Source organism: Ambystoma mexicanum, chromosome 2q (assembly GCF_040938575.1).
Source record: "Ambystoma mexicanum isolate Mex_15411 chromosome 2q, UKY_AmexF1_1, whole genome shotgun sequence".
Taxonomy (NCBI): domain Eukaryota; kingdom Metazoa; phylum Chordata; class Amphibia; order Caudata; family Ambystomatidae; genus Ambystoma; species Ambystoma mexicanum.
Window position 1 is genome coordinate 1185731416 of NC_090924.1, and position 16912 is coordinate 1185748327.

At 42.0% G+C, this 16912-nt stretch overlaps 1 protein-coding gene across 1 annotated transcript in view; it reads left to right on the plus strand.

The window, feature by feature from the left end:
• The window catches only part of MALRD1 (MAM and LDL receptor class A domain containing 1), a 3359462-nt gene that overhangs the window by 2006309 nt on the left and 1336241 nt on the right, over positions 1-16912 (plus strand). Inside the window, exon 33 of the mRNA XM_069646615.1 lies at positions 16641-16769. Coding sequence (XP_069502716.1) covers positions 16641-16769 — 129 coding nt within the window. The remainder of the gene's footprint in view (positions 1-16640; positions 16770-16912) is intronic.

The following is a 16912-nucleotide window of genomic DNA, read 5'->3' on the forward strand; positions in this document are numbered from 1 at the left end:
CTGCTTTTACAAAGGTAATGCCCACCAAAGAGGAGTTTACCATGTTTGATGGTTTAACCTCTCCTGCTTTCTTTGAAACTGGATCTTCTAATAATCTAAGATACAAATTTGATAAGCGCTGCATTTGTACTGACGGGTTAGGAATAACAACACAAATAAATATGTTGGCCTACTGCTTGGGAACTAAGAGTGATAACAATCCTTCACAAATAACTGAAACCTGTTTACCCTATGTGCCATAAGAATGTCATCATAAATAATGGTTTACCATTTATCCAAAACGAAGAACCAATTTGTCTTCTTCTGATGGGTTTACCAGTGGGTCTGCTTCTGGTGGCATTGCAGCCACACTTCACTATGGGACAAGAATGAGTGAGTGGGCTGTGACCTTTTGTCCACATGCAAGCTTCCTTTTCCTTTGCTGCTCTTCTAACCATTGGTACAATACATGGTCTTATTCTCATATACTTGGCTCTCTTGGTATATGGACATTTTTGTTTGGAGCAGGATCTCTAGGCAAGGAAATATGGGCCATAGAAGTGGAGGCATTTCGCTTTGGGTATTTTGATTTGTATTGCTCCCGTAAGAGCAATGATGTCACTTTGAGTTGGCGTAGATATAAAGTTTGGCTTATCTTTTGGCTTATCTTCTGTTCAAACATAAGTAAGAAGCATCTCTCAGCAAGCTTTAGCACACTTCACTCAAGGGTCATAAACAACACACAGCGTCTTCCATTTTTATTCCACCAAGGTTCTTGTTTACACTAGGATTAAATACATAGATGTGTCCAGGACATGTGTAAGGTGTGCACGAATAGCTTGTACCCCGCATCTTGTCTGCATTTTTTTTTTATCCTGGCCTATTGAACCTCAATTTTTCTTATGTCAATTTTCACACATGTGTTCCTCAGTTTGCAAGGCTCATTACTTGATTGGGACCCCCTCAACCCCACATTGTAGGTGCATTTATACCTATCACCACTTAGTTATATGCAATGCTAAATGTATTTGCTTTATCAGTTTCAAATGACTCCACTGCTTACTTACCTGGCAAACATCCTGACATTGGAGACGATGGCTGTCCCTCCTCCTTGTCCCCAAGTCCTTCTTCAGGTGGGGATGATCTGCTCAGTGATGGCAGAAAAATGCCATTCTACCCGTCAGCTTGACGGGAGGAGCAGCGTCAGCTTTCCATGCATGCATGATGGCTCGTGCCTTGCGTGTCCCCAGGGCAACGGGGGACGCCAGAAGCTGGCGCTTGGTTCTCCCGACGATCTCCATTATAAATGTTGAAGGAATATGCTTAAGGTTGAGTGGTAATCCTCTTCTCTGCCTTCTTGTCTCCCAGTGATTTGCCATTGCCAGTCACTTGTTATTCCTCTGCCTATGTTCATGCTCCTCCCAGAGCCTGTTCCAGTTGATTTATATCCAGTTTTCAGCCCTTTCCAGTCTGGACCACCTTTTTAGTTTTGCTTATCCATGCTTGGGGACCACCCCTAATCCCTGCTTTCTGGTCCTTCTATCTCCTTGAATCCCATGTTGCCTGCCTTTTCTTGTTTTCTTATTTCTTCTTGGCTATTTCCCTTCTCCAAGTTTGCCAACAAGATGGCCATCGGTTCCAGTTCAACATCTAATGGACCGGAACATCATCAGTGACTCGTCTTCAGTGCTTGCACTGTCCTTGTACCATGTAAATATAGGGGTACTGAAAACAGCAGTGAAGGGAGCTTGCCTCTCCTTCGGGGTGGTGCTATCATACCCCAAACCTGTGTGGGGTCTGGTTCTCTGCATTGCACAGCCTCCTCTCAAGGAATTGCTACGTGAAGATAATCGTGGACAACCGTAGTGAATCAGGTAACCTGGACAAGCGAGGCGAGCTTCTCAACATCTCCTATGTGATCCTTTCAATACCTCCATGCCTGCAATGGCCAACTCAACAACTCAGTGCCAGTACCCAGCTAACAAAGCTGGCACAGGTTGCGCCTTGTTTCATTTACACATCAACAAGCCCTACATGAGGGTACATTAGAAAAACACGAGAAGAAAGAAAGAAGAGATGAGAATGGCCCACTACTACTCACAACGTTTGCCCCTTACTATTCCAGTGTTAGTCTGGTATTGTTCGCTGCTGTTGCTTTGGGCTGCTTTGGGCTATCAAGTCTCCACCTCCACCTCACCTCTAACTCTTCTACCGATAACTGGGCCCATAGCCATTGTCGCAGCACACAACGATAGCTCAACAAAGCTCAATACAGCATGGCACATTGCCAGCACTGGCCGATACAGACACTGACCAAATGCAAATGATTCAGTTTTGGAGTTTTGATGGAGCACATAACAACCTGTGAATTTGAGCAGAGGGAACACACAATTGCGATTTCAGAGGACACAGACACTGGGCAATACTTGTCATTGAACATGTGTGGAAACTCACACATCACCCTTTCTTTACCGGAGGTCATAGGGAGCATACCACATGTATAATGTCAGGCTAAATACCCATTTGCAGGCAATGTGTTGTAGTAATTATCAGCAAACATCTGTTATCCCTTCCCAAGAGTACATCGTACACCGAGCTTCCAGGTTTGCACAATGTGCAGCTGTTATACTTCCGGACAATCTAACTCTGTACTGTTGTGGGGGCCATGATTTGAAAACCCCTATACAATGATTACCAGGTGTCTGATCCTATTGATAGTGCATCCCTAATCTTGGCGGAATACACACTTTGTTCCACCAGATGTGTGCTTTATGTTTGTGCAATGCAATCAATGTGGTGCTGTGATGGTATTATCGAGCAGCTAGAAACCTACACAGAAGATGTCATACTTTGTCGAGAAATAAGGTACTACTTGAAAGATATTCTCATGTACATAATTAAAGCACCCCAGTATTGGTGCATTTTAAAATATGAGAAACACTTTCTAAACACTAGGCTAGTAAATGCATTTTTTTGTTTTTTGTTTTTATGAAGCAATTTTGATGTTGAGTAAAACTTCTGCTTATGCACATTTCAGCCATAGTACACAACAAATATGCAAATACAATTAATATATAAAATATATTTCCATAAAATAATTCTTACAATTTATAATAGACAGAGGCTTGTTCATTTCACAGGTAAAATTGCATAGTATTCACATTTTGTCTGCGTAGTTAGAAGGCCCAATACTGGTTGACTGCAGTGATTGCGTTGCTTCAAAATACTTTGCACCTTTCTTCAGGTATGGGTAAATGTTGCGCTTGGCAAAGGACAACAATTAGCGCCTACGTGAGCTTGAGGAGTTTACCATTACCAGTTTGACACTGTATGCTGCCTCATGGGATAACCTACAACGTTCATCATAGTGAGACATGAAACCCAGGTCTCTGTCCAAACTTGTGTTCTTTAGTTTAAGCACCTTCAACAACAAGAGTTCTAACAAAGATTTTCGCCTTGCATTCACAAACTCTTCTTTTAATCCTAAAACCAATAGGACATTTATTGTGTGCCCCTCTTGAATGAACTGGTGTGCCACTGTTGTTTCTGTTTTTTGCTTTAAGAGATCTTATCTGTGTAGGTTCATTCTTTCATGTAGTCCTTGGCTAGTTTTACCTTTGCACTTTCCTGGAGGGTATTCCTTGATTTAGATAAGGTACTCAATGGTGGATGATGCGCAGTTGGAGGTCCCTTAAATATCCCTTATCTGGTTCTGTCGGGTTGTTATAGCAGGTTCATTGCAGATGTGTTGGCAGGTTTTGCATCTCCTGATATTGCTTGGGTTTTTCCAGCTCTTATTTGTTCTTGATCCGATTGAAATGTGCTTCTGGTCAGGGAATGTGCTTCTGGTCAGGGAATGTGCTTCTGGTCAGGGAATGTACCTTACTCCAATACCCAACTCTGGTTGTTCTTTATGTTTCACAGTAAAGTGTAACATGTGCAGTCAGAATGCTCATAAAATACACACGGCCTAGAAGTGCATGAAGTAAAGTAGAAGATTTGCTTGGGACATTTTACCAAATGTCAGGTGCTGAAGCTTACCCGGAAAGGGACTGTACTAAAAAGACAACTTTGCAAAGGAACCATTTAGGGACATTAAAGTCACTGTACCTTTCCATTAGTGATGCAACCTTGGCAAGCAATCGTACTGGTTGACACTAGTCGAAGCTCTTGGCAATCTTCAGGAGCAGTTGACTGTGAGTTGACTGAAATGGGATCCAACACCACAGATCACTAACTTAAGAACTCACCAGCTCTCCCTTCCTTCTCTACTTTTCATGTTCATTTTTGTAATCATACTGATTAATATGGTAATTGGGTGGAGTACCCGACTTTGTGGATCCCTTCTTAGCTAAATCTCTGTGGCCCTTCATGTGTGGTACATTTTTCTCAATAAATGTAACATAGTGTGTGATAGTAACATGTTTGACCAGAACCAACCTGGGGATTTTAACTGACTATGAGCACTCGTGGTTGGGGTTCATTTTTGATTGCCTCTGATGAAATAACCAGGTACACACACCCCCTTTGTATTAATTTCAAATGTTTTTGGCTTGTGTTTAATAGTAATACGATATTTAAAATCCCCTTTCATATTTGTACTTGGTTTGAACATTAGACTTCTTTAATCTCTTACTGTGAAACTTGGTTGAGTTTTTGAGTAATAGTGCACTTCTCATGACTTGTAAGCATAGGCCTTGAGCTTTCCCCACATTACCTGGTAGTAAAACAAAATACTTGCCAATAAAGAACTCCCAGCCACAAAAAAGTGTTCTCTTGCAATTATTACCAATGAAGAATTTCCCCAATCTGTGTAGCAAGATTTTCACCCACAATGATGTAAGACCTTTTGGGAAGATATCCTCGAATTCTTTGGTGTGCCACAGGTAGGAATACTGTTCTAAATGAGGAGTTACAAATGCTGACTATTATCAGCACAATGCAATTCAACTGTATCGCTTCACTTATCATTCAGCAGCTGATTATTGGTTCTTCATAATCCACCACAAATGGTCCTTGATTCATTTGGTCAGTGCAGTCCAATTAAAGTGATGCATGAACTTGCTCTTGTGACATATTTTTAGACTGTATACACATAACTCCATTATGACGTAGAGAGATATGCAGTACATAGCCAAGAGGTCCCCCACTAACTATGTGACCCAGACACTGTGACAGAACTGTGTGTGGTTCTAGGAACAACATAAACTGGAACCCAGCATAAGAATGCTATGTTCATTAAAGCCACGTTTAGCCACTGTAAAAGAACACTGCATAACAAATGTATGATGTAAGAAATGTCTGCCTGATCACCAGCATTTTCTTACAGGGACATACTATAAGGAGTTGCTTCACCATACAAACCAGCAAGCACCTATGCAACACAACCCATTAGGGGAATTACAGTCAGTCAGTATTCATAACACAAAGCTCCGTGCTTCTACGTTGAATCCCTAAACATTTTATTCCGAGGCAAATCATGCCATTTTATTCATTTTACACATCCCCCTACATTTAATACAGTGGCCCAAACAACATTTGTCGATACCGCAAAATAACACATCTAGTAAAGGGATTAGTCCAAAAATTGTTTTGCTACTCCCTGCAAAACCATTCAGACAAATATAAAGTGGTTCCGAATTTCCAAGTATACTAGTGCCCATTGCACACCTTCAAGTATTATAACTCGGCCACAAACACCGAACTGCATAAATACTCACATTAACAGCACTCGGTTCATGAAAAGGGCCACAGCGTCCGAAGTAGACCTGCAATTATATGCTGTTAATGTGACTCTACAACCACTCTGAACCCTAAAGTCCCCTGATACCCTACATTAACAGGACCAGGTAACAACAGCCCTGATTTAAAACGGCTGACACATCTGGATTGTGCAGATTATCTCCCAGAAGAGAGCTGTTTTAGCCCAAGATTGATCCAACCTACCACACCACTATCACCATCTCTTTAAAGCGCCTAGAAAGTTTCAAGAAATTCCAGGCAACCTGGTCCAGAGCCTCACTCATTTAGGATTGCCCATGGGTCCTCTTAGCTTTCCTCCTAGCTTTCCCTGTCTATAGAACCTTGCTGTTCCTGACTAGGTAGTAAATAGAAGAGTGTCTGCATACCGTTCCCTCCTGTGCGTAGGAAGGCCTCAAAGCCTGGGCCTAAGTGAAGTGAAGTCGCTATATACAGGTCCTACAAGAGTATTGCCCTTAATGTGAATATCTCTTTTGACCTAGATAGCTTGCCATGTATTATTTTACAAACTTACCTTACCTTTAATTGAATTCGTTCATAGTCAAATAGCAACTTTCACCGTTCCATGGCTATCCCACAGACCCCATCATGAGGCCAGGCATGGATGACACTCTGGGTGAAGGTTTACATTCCCTATTCCTCTAACATTTTATATCTAATGCACCCATGTTAAACAACCCTTTTTGCCGCTTCCCACATTTGTGTTCCACACAGTCTATTCTTGACTTGGCCACTCTTAGTAAATATTGGATTGGCAGTCTACGAACAAATATTCTGGAACACATTTGTGAGAGCAATTAAACATAGTCTAAGCCCAACATGCTTCAAGTGGCCATTTGAGCACGAATATCAAACCTGCTCTCAAGTAAATTCCCCCCTATCTACAGACAACTTTAAGGATGTACTTGTCTTTCAGCAAAATTCTTCCAATCATTACCCCGTCTCCATTTTACCGACACTTTATGGATTTCCCTTGTTGTCCTTTATTTGTTGACACATCTTTTTTTCCTCTACTCCCTCCACTGATCCCTTTTTTCTCCACACTAGGTTTGGACATTTCTGGTGGGTATAATATGCCACTTTTCAGATAGGCCTTGTAGCTCAGAGACTACTACCATGGTGGTTTGGTGCAACACAAAATATTCCCAACATAACATATCATAATGTTCTTCAGAAAACTACATGCAGCCCATAGGTGGTTGGGTTAAAGAAATAGGCTTCATATAGCAATATGCTGACATTACACACATTCGCATCAGATCAAGATGTGGCAACTTTCCAACAACCTCGAATACGTGCACAATTAGATGTCACAGTGCATATGAAATCCACCTCCTTTAAAGCCTTCTACCAACCTCCCAACGCAAAGCTGAATGTACCAACACCTGTGAAAATGACACCAATCATAGCTGTTAATGCAAAATAGGAGGTCTCCATACTGTAAAAAAATAAACAGAAAACTAAATTCCTCCATATGAAAAACGTGTCCTCGTATGCCACTTCCAGTTACAGCTCTTGGGAAACATTAATCTCTGCGACTGGCTTATGAGCAGTAGTACATGCTTAGGATCTACGAAGACTGGGTAGTCTGAACACTTTATTTGCAGTTCTTTGACCAGAAAACAAGCTGTCATCAATAGAAACCATTCAACATGCAGCCACACTGATCCCAAGCTCCAAAACGCATGATTTGATCACCCATGTGTCAGACCTCTTTCAATGGCTTTCTACAAAACAATTTTCCTTTCATCAAAACGTCTGACTGCAGCACGCATTTTGATGTCTCACAGGACGTTTTGCATCAAAAATCAGCTGTGTCTAAATATTTCTTTTTTTCAGAAAACACAAACTCTTTGTAAATCTTTCTCGGAGTCCTGTCATGCCACATCACCTGTTATCCTCATATGAGAACTGTAAATCCACTCCTATTATATAGCACAATACAAGAAGGTTATAATAAACGGCAGCCTGCAATATCTGTATAAAAAAGCCTGGAAATAATGTTCCTATTACCGGCTAGTTGTGACTTCACAACTGACCTTTAATAAGATAATTACATCAAAACTGCCTGTAATCAGTTATTATGCTTTGGTAGTGTCATCACAATGCTTCCTGCTTGAGCCAACAGCGAGAAATTCAGCGGACACTTTTGCTGAATCTAGCAATGTCATCGCTCTCTCTCCTGGTAAACTCTCCTCCCATATGCACAGGGAAGGACAGCCGCTACTTAATCCAGACCCTGGGGTTGGCTGCCTGAGGGAGTACCATATTGCGGGAGACAACCCACATGGGATGGATGGAGACTCACTGGCAGGAATATGGTATCCCCTTTGTCCTTCAGGGTGTGACACCAACCACTTTAATTCCCAAGCGTGCATGGCCTCATGTGATATAGATCCAGTCCATCTAGTCCAAAAAATATCATGCTTAAGTTCCTTTGCAGACTGCCTGTAAACATGCAAGGACTCAGGGCAGGGATTTTTCCGACCCTCTATTTCACACTTTCTTTTAACTTATTTACAGTGCAAAGGTAGCAATACATAGAGCAGTGATTGCAATCGGAGCAAGATGCAGGTACAGGATACAATAAGTACAAACCAATGGTCTATGAAGGTCAGGGAAGCATTATCATGAATATCAGTATATGCACACCCACAAGTACACATATGTGTAAGCCACGTTACATGTCTACCTTGTTACATACAAACATGACAGAGCAGACGACCATGCATACATAGTTAGCCAGGCTACGGTGTAGTTAGGTGGGATCAAAAAGGGTGGGGCTGGAGAGATAGGAATATAGAGTCACTAGGTATTGTTGGTGTGTAGCCAATTGAGTATCTTATGTCTGAATTTAGGGTAGGGTTGTTCTAGTCTGAGGTCAACTGGTAATTTGTTCCAACATTGTGCCGCTTTAACAGGGAAGCTAGATCCTCCTGCTGTCAAGCGTTTGAACCTAAGGATCGCCAGCATATATGAGTTGGCAGATCTCGTAGGGCGGGTAGTTGCTATCCTAGTAATTTTATCCATTAGGTTTGGGGGTGCTAGGTTATTCAAGCATTTGGAGGTGAGGGTTGCTGTTTTGAGGAGAATTCTGTCCGTTATTTTCAGCCAGTTTACCTCTTTCCTGAATTCGGTTATATGCTCTCTGTAGGGGATGTTCAGTGCTGCCCTCAGGGCATTGTTCTGCAGCATTTGCATTTTGTCTGTGATATATTTGTTAGCTCCTGAGTACAGGGCATTACCGTAATCTAATCTTGACATAATAAGAGCATTGGCTAGTGTGGTACAGCTCGCTCTCGAAAAGGTATGGTCTGGAGGCTCTGATAAGTTTGCAGGTGTACGTTGTGGATGAGGCAAGGGAGTTGACTTGCTTTTTAAGGGTGAGGGAGGAGTCCAGGTAGAATCCTAAGGTTTTAACTACAGACATCACCTTGATCGGGTTGTAATCAATGTTAAAGGATGTGTAGTTTGGACTAAGTTTTTGAATATTGGCTTCAGAGCCTAGGATTAGTAGCTCCATTTTTTCGTCATTCAGGCAGAGGCCATGGGATGCCATCCATGCCTGAATGAGGGTGTATATTTTGTTCACCAAGGCTGAGTCTGCCTCAAAGTTGCCCGAAAAGGGTATGAGGATCTGTGTGTCATCCGCATAATTAGTGTAGGTGACACCCAGTCTATCCAACTTGTCAAACAGAGCCTTGGTGAAGATATTATACATGGTGGGGGATACGCAGGAGCCTTGTGGGACTCCGCAGGTTATATTAATAGGGTCGGCAGAGGCTGAGATAGAGAAGACTCTCATGGTTCTGTTAGCTAAGAAGGATTGGACCCAAGCTATAGCATCATTAGTGAAGTTGGCGGCAGATTGAAGGTGATTGTATAATACTACAAGGCTATTTTTCCATTATCCTTTAATTCTTCAATTTGTGTCTTAAGATCTAGAAGCGCTGTTTCAGTACCGTGGAGAGGGCGGAAGCCCGATTGTCGTGAGCCAAGTAGGTGGTTGTCCTCTGGATAGTCCTGAATTTGTATGTAAGCAGCTCTATCTAAGATTTTAAGAAGAAATGGCACAGTGGTGATGGGTCTGTAATTAGTAGGGATAGTGGGGTCCAGAGTTTGTTTTTTAAGTAATGGTAGAACCCAAGATTCTTTAAGGTTAGCTGGTACTGTGTTTGTTTTAAATGAGGAGTTTATCAACTTGGAGATAAATGGAGCTAGGTCTCTAGCTGTGTCCTTTATAATCTGTGCTGGGCACATGTCACCTTTACAATTAGAAGGTTTGAGGGAGAGTATTATTTTTTCTGTTTCAGTTATGGAGGTGGTCTTGAATCTAAAAGGTGTGGTTGTCCTAGTCGACGAAGGTTGACTGGTTTGTTGGTCAGTGAGTGGTAGTGAGGACTTTTTTTTAAAAATGTTGCTTTGTAGGGACAGAATTTTATTCGATAGAGCATTTTGTTAGTACACCATACTTTGTCCTTTGGGGCATTGTCTATCGGTTGGATTGGAGATTCTAGTTCACGGAGGATAGAAAATAATTCTTTAGTGTTGGATTTTGGTTTCTCAATCCTATAATTGAAGGTGTTCTTTTTAGCTTTAGTTATATCTTTCTTGTACATTTTTGCAAATTCCGATAGGTTATTTTTGTTATTTTCAGAAGGGGAGTGGCGCCAGATAGCCTGGAGTTTTCTTTTTTGTGATCTTAAGGATTTAAGTTGGGGGGCGAACCAGGCATTCAGGTGCGCTACTTGTCTAGCTTTGCACAGTTTGACAGGTGCAATCATGTCCAGTGCCTTAGTCATAGCATTGTTGAAGGTATTTACCAGTGCGTCAGGGTTGTTGTTATTTTCCATTCCAGAAATGGCAGGGAGGAGAAGAGGGATACGTTTTTCATCAGTAATATCCTTCTTATTTCTGGTATGGAGATTCGGTGCCATGTTATTAGGCTTAGGGCTGAGGAGATCTAATGCGGCGGAGAAATTGATTAAGTAATGATCTGTCCAGGATTGTGGGACAATGTCGGTAATGTTAATGTTGCAGTTTAGTTCGGATACCCAGTCAAGGGTCCTTCCTTTGATATGTGTTGGTGAGAGGACGTTTTGCGTAAGACCGTAGTCGTTTAGTAAGGTTGCAATAGATTCAACATGTTTATTGTCCGTATCATTGAAGCCTAGATTGAAATCTCCCAACAGTAGTGTTTGAGAGTGATCTTTGGTGTTGTCGGCTAGAAGACTAGTTAGATCGTCTTCAAAGGTGCCTAGTGGCCCAGGGGGTCTATATATCAAGTGGAGAGTTAGAGTACAGTTGTTGGAAAGGGGCAATTTGGCAGTAAGTGCTTCACAGGTTGTGTAGGGAGCTGGGGTGGCAAGTCTAATAGGGTGGTTAGTTTTGAAAATGATGGCTAGGCCACCACCTCTGGCATTAGGCCGGTCCACTCTAATGATTTGGTAGTTATCAGGTACTGCTAGCATGAGAGTTGGTCCTGCGGCCTTATGTAGCCAAGTCTCAGTTATAGCCAGTAGGTCGAGATTGTCATTGTTTAAGATGTCTGCAATTTCAGTAGCACGGGCTACCATAGATCTGGAATTTATGAGGGACCCTGTTAGCATTAGGTTATTATCAGGGTAAGCAATTTGCAAAGTTTTATGCTAAAGGGTGTCTCGGGAAGTGTGATTTTTGGGGGGAATTTGATCAGTGGTATTGGTATTTTGCATTGGTGTAGAAGAGGGGTTCATAGAGCGGGTGATAGTTTGATTGTTGACGTTATTGGGGAGGTTTCCATAGGGTTCATGGATAGGAGACAATCTAGACCTAAGTCTCTGGTTTCTATCCTTAGGGGTGTTTGTCATAGTGGCAGTAGCCATAATGGTTATGATGGCACAGGTAAGTAGTGTCATCAGGGCTAGTTTAGTCCAATAGGCAGAAGTCATCGTCAAACTATGCTGAGGACATACTAACATCTAAGTGATTGATTTAATGCAGATAGAGGGGGACTTCAGTGCTATACCTAACAAACGCTAGTTATGGTTGGTTCACATTTAGGCTAGTCAAAGTGCAAAAACACACATAGGCTGAATGCAAATTGTGGCGCTGGGCCCATCTAGGCTAGTCAATGCAAAAACACACATAGGCTAAATACAATTGTGGCTCAGGACACTTTAGGCTAGTCAATGCAAAAACACACATAGGCTAAATGCAATTGTGGCACAGGACGCTTTAGGCTAGTCAATGCGAGAACACACATAGGCTAAGTGCAGTTGTGGAGCAGGGCCCATCTAGGCTAGTCAATGCAAAAACACACATAGGCTAAATGCAATTGTGACGCAGGACACTTTAGGCAGATCAATGCAAAGGCACACATTGGCTAAATGCAATTGTGGCGCAGGACACTTTAGGCAAGTCAATTCAAAGGCACACATAGGCTAAATGCAATTGTGGCGCAGGACACTTTAGGCAAGTCAATGCAAAGGCACACATAGGCTAAATGCAATTGTGGCGCAGGACACTTTAGGCAAGTCAAAGCAAGAAACCCATACAGGCTAGATGCAGTGCGCAGGGCACAACCAGGCTAGAGTAAGTTATGACCAGACAAGTACTTGAACAGTAAATAATGGAGTTAAGCTATTATCAACAAGTGTGAAGTACTGTAAATGGACTGTGCGGCAATATCGTGAATATAGCTCCAACGCTCGTGGGCAGGGTGGAGGCTTCCTTCCCATGAGGTAATCTGAGGCTGTGTTAGCGCATGTGCTACTTGCGACAAGTTAGATCATGTTTCAAAGGATGCGAACATTAGAGTAAGTGTGTGTAGTGATTAAGTATCTGTGCACAAGCGTTTGTTGGCCATCAGTTAGCAGACAATAATACGCGGAACAGTTGTGGTCAAAAATCAGCATTCCATGTGTCAGCAGAGCAGAGTGTGTCCATAGTTATGAATGAGCGTAGTATAGTCTAGATAAATACATGCAAGCGCACATTTGCTAGTATTGGTGAGGCAGTATGTGGGTTGCCTTGTGTGGAGGTAGATCGTGACGAGCAGGGGGTCTGGCAGACAGCAGACACAGGCACATAACAGGCATGAAACAGGCACTAGCCTTGTTTCTGTGGGCCTTGGAGGAGGTGGGCCGGCTTTGCCTGCCGGCGCCCAATCAGATGGTCCAGCAGCCTATCAAGACACAGTGTCTGGTTCCAGTTAGGCATTGAAGGCACACAAAGGAGAGCGGGTGGCCATCTTGGAGCACCTAGGTACCCAGTGCCTGGTTCGAGTTAGGCATTGAAGGCACACAAAGGAGAGCGGGCGGCCATCTTGGAGCACCTAGGTACCTCGTGTAGCTTGCTGGAGTTGAAGGTGCTATGGCAGTATTTCACTGACTAAATCACGGCAGGGCGAGCTGTACTGCAATTAGCTTACAGCGATCCAGCAGATAGTAATAATGCAGAAAAGATTCCCGGATAGACTTTTGCAACCACCTTCTGGCTGAGACCTTTAAGGCCAACTTGAATAAAGTCATCCAAAATGGGGCAGTTTGAGACATTTGTGGCTCCGTAACACAAACACCTAACAGCGGCCAGATGCTCATTCCAGTTGCTCCTAAACACGGGATTATGCATAAGGTCCTATCATTAACCTGGTATCATTAACCTGGGAATTGACCCTCGAAATCTCTCTGACAATCTGCAAAGCAAACTGCGCACAAGAACAGTACAGTCCAACAATAGCCTTTTGCTCTATCAGCCTACTTTAAATTAGACACATTGGGTGGTTGGAGTGTTGACTTCTGGGCAGAAAGTGCATGGAATGTTATTGCATCATTGTTTCAGGATACCACTTGTCCATCCCATTTTAAGAAAGCTGTGAAAACATATATTTTTAATAAAGGGTTGAGTAGTTTTGTATTCCTGTCTGTGCAGTTTCTGTGTTTTTCATTTGATGTATGAATCCATATTTTATCCAGTTTGCCTAGGCACTATGAGGTCTCTGGGTGTGTGGCACCTTATACAAGTTTAGATATAAACACATAAACCACTCCGCTTTCACTAAGTCCTTCTTATCCCTCTGATTCAGGAAATAAGCTGCTGTTATTTTTTCATTAGCCTTTCCTTGTCCAAATTACTGTCACTACTTCTGGGTAGTTTATATACAACAGTCCAACATAGTTCTTCCACATTATGCTCCAATGCTGGATAATGATTGACAAGTGGTGCTGTCTTATTCTTAATGCAGCTCTTCTGCTCAGTTATTCTTGTACTTATTTTTATTTCTGTTTTGCCTATATATAACATCTTGCAAAGCTGTTTTGCAGTTGGTAAATACACGTTGTCGGCATGGTGTTTTTAGACCCAAATCACATACTACCCTTCTTTTTGTGGAGTTGCAACATTTACATTTCCCCCAAGGTGTATGGCCTGTGGCCCTCTCTAGGCCCCACATTTCAGGCAAACATTTTTTCTTTTTCTATTGGTAGGCGAATGTCATTTATAGTCAACATCTCATTAATGTTTTGGCTGCTCTTAAAAGCACAGATTGCAGGATCTAAATTTTACTCTTTGGTTTGAAATTCCTTCCAATTTCTTAAAATTACTTTCTTCACATCATTACAGTGATTGGAAAACATACTAACAAACAAGACTTTCTGAGTTCTCATGGATAGTCATTGAGATCAATTATTGCAGTTCTTCAAGTATAGTCTTGGCATTTGTATTTTCTGTGGATCTATATTTACATAAACCTCCCTTCAGGTACATTCTCAGTCTCTTGTCATCGCTTCTAGATTATTTCCTCTCTTCATTTTCTGGCTTTCCTGCTGTGGGTTTATCTTGACCGCTTCTCATTACTTATTCGTATGTTAGACTTGCTAGAGTCTTCAATTCTGAGGTCATAGGATTTATTTTCTTCCCTCCAGGGATCTTGTTTCCAGTCTCTAATTGTTCGGCCCATGGGTTGCTTCAACACCTCTTTTACAGGCTTCTCACTTCTTTTCCCAAATTATTTTTCTTTTGGTATCTCAACCTTAGGACTGGGACGAGCGTCTCTCTGCATATAATATCGATAATCCAATGGGTTTATGCTGAGAAATATCTCTACAATAGAGAAAGGATGTACACAAAAGCTTGTGGAAAGGTAAAGGAAAAGCCCAGGCGATGATACGACATTGGGCCACATTACAAGTTTTGTGGTATCCCGCCTGTAAATATGGTGGGATACCACCAAACGGAATGACTGTTTCCAGCATTTGGTATGCTGGAATTACTGGCAGATTACAAGCACTGGTAAGGGTAGTTACTCCCGATTCCATGGAGTCTGATAGGAATCCATGGGGTGGAGTTGCGCTATTACTGTGGTGCTTTGGGACTTGGGCCTTGGTACTTGGATTCTCCATAGCACTGTGTCCTCATGCCGCCCCGGTAGGTTCTCCTTCTTTCTTCCATCCTATTCATGCACATCCGGATTTATCAGGTATGCATGCTTCTACGGGGAAGCAACGGGGGTCTCTGATTCCTTTCTTTGCTGTTAAACAGATATTCTGCTTCTTTTTTTTTCAGCTACAGGGATTGCCTGGCAGTCCTCCATCCCCCTTTTCCTTTTGCACATTTGGTTGGCCAGCAGAGTGTATCTTGTGCATCTCTGTCTGATCCATTGTAAAGAAGGCCTTCGCTCACCTAGGACTGAGTGAATGACACCTGTGAACTTCTGTCAGTCACATGAACTTAATCAGCACTTATCGAATCGTAACCCATGTTCGCGTTCATTAGTTCACCTCAGTGGCTACTTCTCTGTGTGATAGTTATTATCTGGCAAGCCAAGATTAAAAAGGACAAGCACATATCTAACAGAATAAGTTTCAAAGCAAAGTGGAACTATGTGTATGCACATTTTTTGTATTATGACTGCTTGTGATGATTTCAATTCCATGTAGGGATTCTCCCAAGCTGTTGTACAGTGATGTAGGAACAGGCTTCAACAAGAATATAGTCTAAATACATACATATTTCAACAATGTATGCAGTTCAAACGAGGCATAACGTTTATAGAGTAAAATGCTTTGCTAATCGCCTAAACCTGAAGAAGATATATGTTAGTAACACAAGGAGGCTAACCAGTGCAGTTTTGAGTGGGGATCTTCTGAGTCACAGGATGTGGCACACCCTCCCATAACTACCATCATGACAAGTGGGTCTATCAAGTGGAGGGAACACTGTGGAGACACGTGCTGCAGGTGAGCACTTTGGAGCCTTCCTGTCCCTGTGCTTGGGAATGTGGTCGGCTATGTGGATTGTGTAAAGTCCTATTACACATCTATGAAGTACTGTTAATGGCGGTTGAAAGAGAAGTTGGCACTTTAGTAATAATGTTCATCTGTGTGAATGGGAAAAAAACACAATTTCATAGAGGGCTGTTTACATTAGTGTCAATATAGTTACTGATCCTACACAATTTTCTAAAATCTGTCAATCCACTTTCAAAGATGTAATTTACTAATCCAAACGTGCCTGTAAATGTGATCAAAGTTAAAAAAAAAAAAAAAAAGCAAGTGAATCGGCAATAACGTTAACTATGCTAGATTCAGGATATATCTCGACATTGAAAGAGAATGTAATCGATCTACTTGAAACTGAACCTTGCTTTCCCCAACACACTCATGGTACATTTGCAACAAAATTAGGCAGTTTAGAGTCGTTCTTAACATGTAGCCCCCTCAGTGAAATTGGCAGTGGTAAAATCTATTAGTTAGATGACAAATCGCTCTAGACAAGGGTAACACATCATTTGTATCTAACATGGGAACCGGAATAACATCTGTTAGAAGCACTACATCACTCAGCAGACAATCGGTAAACAAATTAAAAGGGCGCACTTTGATTACATTAAGGTATTGATTAAACTGTCCCTTTGGTTTCAGTTGGAGAGAAGCCCGTTACATGCCCAGCGACCTCTGATTTTGTGTGTTTGAACAAGAAGTGCATCGAATCTCACCTCGTCTGTGATTACAAACCCGATTGTGAAGATGCCTCAGATGAAACAGACTGTGGTAAGTGCCCAGCCTAGTGCAAATGTGGAGAAAACTTTATGGTTAAAAAATGCTGTAATTAGGGTAACTGTGATAAATATGCTTTTGAAATGCAGAGTACACTTTGAAGTTTAGGACTGACTGCTGCAGCTTATTTCATAGAC